The 7,835-nt window shown below is 42.7% G+C and overlaps 1 protein-coding gene across 1 annotated transcript; it reads right to left on the bottom strand.

Moving 5' to 3' along the window:
* Positions 1–2,235: 2,235 nt before the first annotated feature.
* LOC138904489 (uncharacterized) lies at positions 2,236–2,940 on the bottom strand. Its single transcript, XM_070192988.1, has one exon. It carries the CDS (start codon positions 2,938–2,940, stop codon positions 2,236–2,238), a length of 705 nt encoding a protein of 234 aa, XP_070049089.1.
* Between the last annotated feature and the right edge of the window lie 4,895 nt (positions 2,941–7,835).

The following is a 7,835-nucleotide window of genomic DNA, read 5'->3' as shown; positions in this document are numbered from 1 at the left end:
CTAAAGCAATCTGCCCGGGAGTTGATGCTCGTACTTCACCTGCTGACAATTTAGGCACTGAGCTACAAACCCCACTATATCTTTCTTCATCCTCCCCCACCAATAGTGTTACCTCAAGTCCTGATACATCTTTGTGGTACCCGGATGAATGGAATACCGCGAACTATGGGCCTCCTCAGGAACCCACTCACATAGCCCATCTACATTGGGCACACAGATCCGACCCTGCATCCATAACACCCCATCATCCCCAATAGTAACCTTATTGGAATCACTATGTCAAACCGTGTCCTTAAGGACAAGCAAATGGGGATCATCATACTGACGCTCTCTGATACGATCATATAAGGAAGACCGAGAAACCACACAAGCTAGAACCCGACTGGGCTCCGAAATATCTAACCTAACGAACTGATTGGCCAAGGTCTGAACATCTTATGCAAGTGGTATCTCACTAATAGGAATAAATTCAAGGCTACCCACACTCACCGCCTTTCTACTCAAGGCTTCGTCCACCACATTGGCTTTCCCGGGATGATACAAAATGGTAATATCATAGTCCTTTAGCAGCTCCAACCATCTCCGATGCCTCAAATTTAGATCCTTTTGTTTGAAAAAGTGCTAGAGACTCCGATGATCCGTAAATACCTCACAAGACACACTGTAGAGATAATGCCTCCAAATCTTCAATGCATGTACGGTGGCTGCCAACTCCAAATCATGAACAAGGTAGTTCTTCTCATGGGGATTCAACTGGCGCGAAACATAAGTAATCACTCTACCCTCTTTCATCAAGACACACCCAATACCAATCCGCGAAGCATTACAATACACTGTATAACAACCCGACGCTGAAGGCAAAATTAGAACAAGAGTTGTGGTCAAGGCAGTCTTGAGCTTCTGAAAGCTCTTATCACACTCATCCGACCACCTGAATGGAGCACCCTTCTGGGTCAACCTAGTTAAAGGCGCTGCAATGGACGAGAAACCCTCCACGAAGCGACGATAATATCCGACCAAGCCAAGAAAACTCCGAATCTCAGTAGCTGAAGACGGTTTGGGCCAACTCTAGACCGCATTTATCTTCTTTGGATCCACCTTAATCCCTCAACCGCTGTAGTATAATCCTCAAATATTGGGGCATGATCCTCCTGGCTATGAGAGTACACCAGGATATCGTCAATGAATACTATGACAAATAAATCAAGATATGGCTGAAATACACTGTTCATCAGATGCATAAATATTCGGGGACATTGGTCAGCCTAAAAGACATCACAAGGAACTCATAGTGACCATAGCGGGTCCTGAATGTCATCTTCAGAATATCTGAGTCTCGAATCTTCATCTGGTGATATCCAGACCTCAAATCAATCTTAGAGAACACTCTCGCTCAATGAAGCTGGTCAAATAAATCATCAATGCACGACAAAGGATACTTGTTCTTAATTGTAACTTTGTTCAACTACCTATAATCGATGCACATCCGCATAGTACCATCCTTATTCTTAACAAACAAAACCGGTGCACCCCAAGGTAACACACTAGACCTAATAAACCCCTTATCAAGAAGCTCCTGAAGCTGCTCTTTTAATTCCTTCAACTCTACTGGTGCCATACGATGTGGAGGAATAGAAATGGGATGAGTGCCCTGTATCAAGTCAATACCAAAATCAATATCCCTATCGGGTGGCATGCTCGGCAAGTCTGCAGGAAACACATCCGAAAAGTCTCGCACTAACGGAATAGAATCAGTAGTAAGAGTATCAGCATCAACATCCCTCACGAAAGCCAAATACGACAAACACCCCTTCCCAACCATCCGTTGGGCCTTCAGATAAGAAATCACTCTGCTAGGAACATAATCTAGAGAACCTCTCCACTCGATCCTTGGCAACCTCAGCATCGCCAATGTCACGGTCTTAGCGTGACAATCCAGAATAGCATGACAAGGAGACAACCAATCAATACCCAAAATCACATCAAAATCAACCATACTAAGTAATAAGAGATCAACTCTAGTCTCCAATCCTCTAATGGTCACCACACGCGACTGATACACACTGTCCACAATAATAGTATAGCCCGCTAGTGTAGATACATAGACATGTAAAACTAAGGACTCACTGAGCATATCCAAATAACGAGTAAAATAGGATGATACATAGGAATAAGTAGATCCAAGGTCAAAGAATGCGGAAGCATCCCTGTGGCACACTAAAACAATACTTATGATCACTGCATCTGATGCAACGGCCTATGGCCTGGCAGGAATGGCATAGAATCGAGCCTGACCACCACCTGATCGGCTTCTCCCTCTAGGGTGGCCTCTAGCTGCCAGATCCCCTGAGTGGGTGGTGTAGCTGCTGGTGCCGATATCATCAGCCGAGAACTCTGCTGTGGAACCCCACTCAACAGTCTAGGGCAATCCATCTTGAGATGACTCAAGTCCCCGCACTCGAAACAACCCCTCCTCTGACGGAGCTGCTGCTCCTGATAACTCAAGAAATTGCCTGTAGAAGCCTGGGAAGATGAAGCATGGTGAGAACTCTGCGTTGGTAATGCACTGAATGATGACTGACCCGAACGAGCACTGTAAGAACCATGGCTAACTAATGCTCCACGATGAACCGGATGAGCCATCTGAGCGGGCCTATAAGGACGACCCCTGTTGTGGTGGGACTGACCCCCAGAAGAAACACCACTGAAACCACCCAAACCACGAGGCATCTTAGCCTCCCTCTCCTCATGCTCTTGACTACGGACCAACTCTAGTCGTCGAGCAATATCAATCACCTCGTTAAACCTAATACCTAATGTATTCTCCCGAGTCATAACAAAACGCAATTGATAGCTGAGGCCATCAATGAACCTCCTAATCAGCTCCCTCTCTGTGGGAACCAACCAGATCGCGTGACGAGCCAACTCTGAAAATCTCATCTCGTACTGGGTCACAGACATACCCTCCTGGCATAGCTATTCGAACTGCCTACGCAACTCATTCCTGCATGTCGGTGGCACAAACTTCTCCAAGAAGAGAACGGAGAACTCGTGCCATGAAAGTGATGAAGCACCGGTTGGCCTGCTCCGCTCATAGGTCTCCCACCATCTGAAGGATGCCCCCGTCAGCTGAAAAGTAGTAAATGAGACCCTACTAGTCTCTAGAATACTCGTCGTGCGAAGAATCTACTGGCACCTATCCAAGAAGTCCTGAGCATCCTCTGACTCAGCCCATGTAAGAGGCTTGAGCCTCCCAAACCTCTATAGTCTCTTCTACTCCTCATCACTCATAATGGGACCCGCCTATGAATGAGCAACTGCAACCAGTTGGGTGGGTAGTACTCCCGGTGTTTGAAGTCCCTGCACTACCTACTCTGGAGTATGGGCGGCGGGAGTCTGAGCACCTCCCCCTGCCTGAGAAGTGGCTGGTGTGGCCTGAACTGAAACCGCCTGAGCAAGGTTACTGCAAACAGTCAATATTTGGGCCAAAGCCTCCTAAAGGCCTGGAATCACAATGGGCACAACGGGTGCCTGAGCTGGTCGTATCGGCTCAACCACATCTAGAATCTGCTCCTGAGCTGGAGCAACTGGTGGGTCAACAGGTGTTTCTCTAGCTGTTGTACGAGCTGCACCTCGGCCTCTACCGCGCCCCGACCTCTTGTGGCCCGAGCTGGTGGTATTGGTGGCCATTCGCCCGGCCTAGTAGCACGTATCCTCACTATCTGTGAGAGAATAGAATAACAGAAGTTTAGTTTCCGTAATCAACTAATTCGCACGGTAATAATACAAGAATGTGAGGGTTTTACTAAGGGTTCGGCAACCTCTCGAAGATAAGTAAAGACATCTCCGTATTGATCTGTAAGACTCTACTAAACCTTCTCATGACTCGTAAGACCTATGTAACCTAGGCTCTGATACCAACTTGTCACGGCTCAAAATCACATGCGTTGTGATGGCGCCTATCGCGATACTAGGCAAGCCGACAACTCACAAATAATAGGCATCTTTAGTTTAAACATACTGAAATAGGCTTAAGTAAATAAAATCTCATAATAACTGGAAGGAAACACTGCAACTCAATATAGAATTTCCCAAAATTCGGGTGTCACTGAGTACATGAGCATCTATACAATAACATGGTCTGACTCCGGAAACATTGTCTAGGAAGATAGAGCAGTACAAACAAAACTAAATAAAAAGGAGGAGAGTCAAGGTCCGCTAACTCCAAAACATCTACCTCGATAGTCTCCGAACTGAATAAGCTCCAACACTAGCAACCTCCATGTCTTGAAGCACCTGGATCTGCACACGAAGTGCAGAGTGTAGTATGAGTACAACTAACTCAATAAGTATCGTAAATAAACACGGTAAGGTAAGAAAAGCATAAATTATTAATGATACTAGATATCACCTATGTACTTCCATCTTTTAAACTGGCACGGAATAATATTGAAAACTTACTGTGAGAAAACAACTGTGTGTGCATGTGTACAGTTTCTCAAATACTCTGCTTAGACAATATCATGGCATGTAGAGGTGATAAGCAGTTAAATCAGGTAAATGATCAAGGAAATGCAAAATTCACACAACACTAGCCGGATTATCTCAACTTTCCATATCCGTTCCAAACCACAGATCAGTATTCTCAATAACCGTGTGTATACCATCAAGAGAGAAACATGAGAGGGTGACCTTAGAGGGATAGATATGTATCCACATGCTGCATGGACAACTCATGTGCTAATAATAGTACCCGCACAAACAACTCATATGCTGCACGGACAACTCACGTGCCAATAACCTCAATATATGGATACGCACGGACAACTCACATGTTGCACGGACAACTCACGTGCCAATAACATCAATATATGGATACGCACGGATAACTCACATGCTGCACAGACAATTCACGTGCCAATAACATGAATATATGGATCCGCATGGATGACTCACATGTTGCACGGACAACTCACGTGCCAATAACACATTCTGCCTGGTATGGTCACAGGCCTCCAGTCTAAACATATCATACATGATCAAATAAACAAGTATACATGTATGTGATTAATGAATAATAATTCTCATGCTCCTAGACTGGTATAAATGACATGCTAACATGTAGGCATGTGCAAAGTGTAGTATCATAGCTCAAATCGGAAATTTCATCACTGAAAAAGCATTTATCAAGCTCGATTAGGGATTAAACCTCTATGTAACCTCAGCATGGCTCAAATAGATCACACAAATTGTTATGAACATGAGAAATATCATATCTTAAAGCTTAACAGTCAATTCAGGGCTTATAAGAGCCCGAGCACAATCTGAACATGAATAAATGACCCCGGTGCCTGCACATGGGTTCATCCCCATGCATGTGCGCACCTAATAGCTATCACAACAATTCAAGCAACTAGTGCCTCAACTAAGTTTAAATAAGATACCTACCTCAAGCAAACCAAATCTCTCCGCTAGCAATCCCTTCCCATGCGTATCGGCCTCCGAAAGAATTAAATCTAGCCAAAAATAACGTAATACTATCAACAAAAGCTATATGAATTAATTCCAATTAATAAAGATTCGATCTTTAATTAAGGCAAAAAATTCAACTCAAAAAGTCAACCCCGGACCCACATCTCAAAATTTGATAAAATTAACAAAATCCGAACACTTATTCAATCACGAGTCCAACCATACCAAAATTACTCAAATCCGACCTCAAATCGCATTTCAAATCTCCAAAATTCGAACTAAGAAGTTTCACATAGCAACAAGTCCTAAAATACGATACGAACTTAGTCAAGACCTCAAATCACATCAGACAATATCAAAAACATAAATCGCACCCCAATTCAAGCATAATGAACTTATGAACTTCTAACTTCTACATTCGATGTCGAAACCTATCAAATCAACTCCGACTGACCTCAAATTTTGCATACAAGTTATAAATGACACAACAGACCTATTCCAACTTCCGAAACCAAAATCTGAGCCCGATAGCCACAAAGTCAACTCTCGATCAAACTTCTCAACCCTCCAAACTTTCATTTTTCCAACTTTCGCCAATTCAAGCCAAAATCAACTACGGACCTCCAAATCACTATCCGGACACACTCCTAAGTCCAAAATCACCCTACGAAGCTATCGGAACCGTCAAAACTCTATTTTGGAGTCATTTACACATAAGACATTAGGCTTCCAACTTTGAAACTAAGTATCCCAGTTTATTTCGAAACATCCCCGGAACCAAAGCAACCACCCCGACAAGTCACATAACAATTATTGAGAACATAACAAGTAGTAAATAGGGGAACGGAGTTACAACACTCAAAATGACCGGCCGGATCGTTACACTTTATAAGTTGCTAGTATCTTTGCATGACTTGAATAAGTATCAATAATTGACTGCCTTGTAGAATAATAATATGGCAGTACCCTCATATGTAAGTAGATTGTTTGAAGAACGAACATCAACCCTGCATTTGCATAATCAACAAAACCTTGGTAATATTTGTTAGGATGAGCAAATTTTAATCAATGATTTCATTTTTCAATATAATACTCATCGTATTTCAGTATCCCCATAAAGGAATAAATTTAAATCTTGCTAGGATATTGTTATACTCATAATTCTAGCAAGAAATATAAGTGCACCAATTGCACTAAGACACAAAAATAAATCATATATGTAATATAAGTATAGCTGGAGCTTTATTTAATAAATTTCCCGGGAACCTTTATGTATTTTAGAATAATTTAAACCCTTCAAGGATTTTAACTATATGCATATCAAGTTTTTCATGTATTCCCCGACTAAAATATGAAAGCAATTGCATCTACCACAAGAGGAGATGTTTTCATATAATTAATGCCAGAACATTTATAAATATCTTGTACCACCCCACTAGCTTTATACTTTCAGGTGTTGGGATTATCAATCCAAACCTTCACGTTTTCAGGTGAAGTCTATCTTGACTGTGTATTTTCATTTGGCCAATCATTTATCTATCCAAATTCAATGACAGATTTGAGCTCAAGATCCTCATCAATATTAATGAAATTGATGGTACATTATTGTAAGGCCCCGTAAAATTTTACCTAAAACCCGAGGTTCCGTGGTAGCGAGGTAGGCTAATATGTTTGGTGATGGTAGAAATTCTTCACGGCTCGCAAGCTCGTCGCAGTACGAACTTTTTGTGTCGAACAATGCGCTAGGGAGTTAAAAAAAAATGTTGGCAGAAAAAGACATTTCTGCGGCCCACTATGCGGCCGCAGAATCACTGTATGGGCCGCAGAGTGAAGAAGAAACTTGAGAAAATTTTGTGGGCCATTATGTGGTCTATTATGCGGCCGCAGAATTACTTTGCGGGCTGCAGATTGCATCGCATGATCGACATGAGGAATTTCGGGAGGAGATTCTGCGGTCCGCTTTGCGACCGCAGAATCAATATGCGGACTGCAGAACGGCCGCATACCCAGGCAGCGGTGCCCAGTTCCGAAGGGCTATTTCGCGGACCACAAAAGCATTATGCGGTCGCATATGCGACCGTAGATTCTGTTTCGGAGCTTCTTTTTTTGATTTTTATAACCCGACCCCATTTCGTTATATAGACTCTATGTACCATTTCTTAAGTAAGAACCTGACATTTTGAGAGTGAGAAAGTGTTGTAGAGAGGGAGAGAGTTCCTCAACCAATTGTTCCTCCATTCCTACTCAAATATTGGAATATTAACAAGGAAAACACACTGGGTCTTCATCCTAGAGGTAAGATTCTACACCCTAACCCTCAATTTTGAAATTTAACTAAAAATAGGTAATTAGTAAGGCAATTC

The sequence above is a fragment of the Nicotiana tomentosiformis genome, chromosome 2, assembly GCF_000390325.3.
Source record: "Nicotiana tomentosiformis chromosome 2, ASM39032v3, whole genome shotgun sequence".
NCBI lineage: Eukaryota > Viridiplantae > Streptophyta > Magnoliopsida > Solanales > Solanaceae > Nicotiana > Nicotiana tomentosiformis.
This window is presented reverse-complemented; position numbering and strand designations above follow the sequence as displayed.

Bases quoted from the DNA above. Each gene is read 5' to 3' on its own strand.
- LOC138904489 (XM_070192988.1), bottom strand. From the start codon at position 2,940: ATGAGATTTTCAGAGTTGGCTCGTCACGCGATCTGGTTGGTTCCCACA.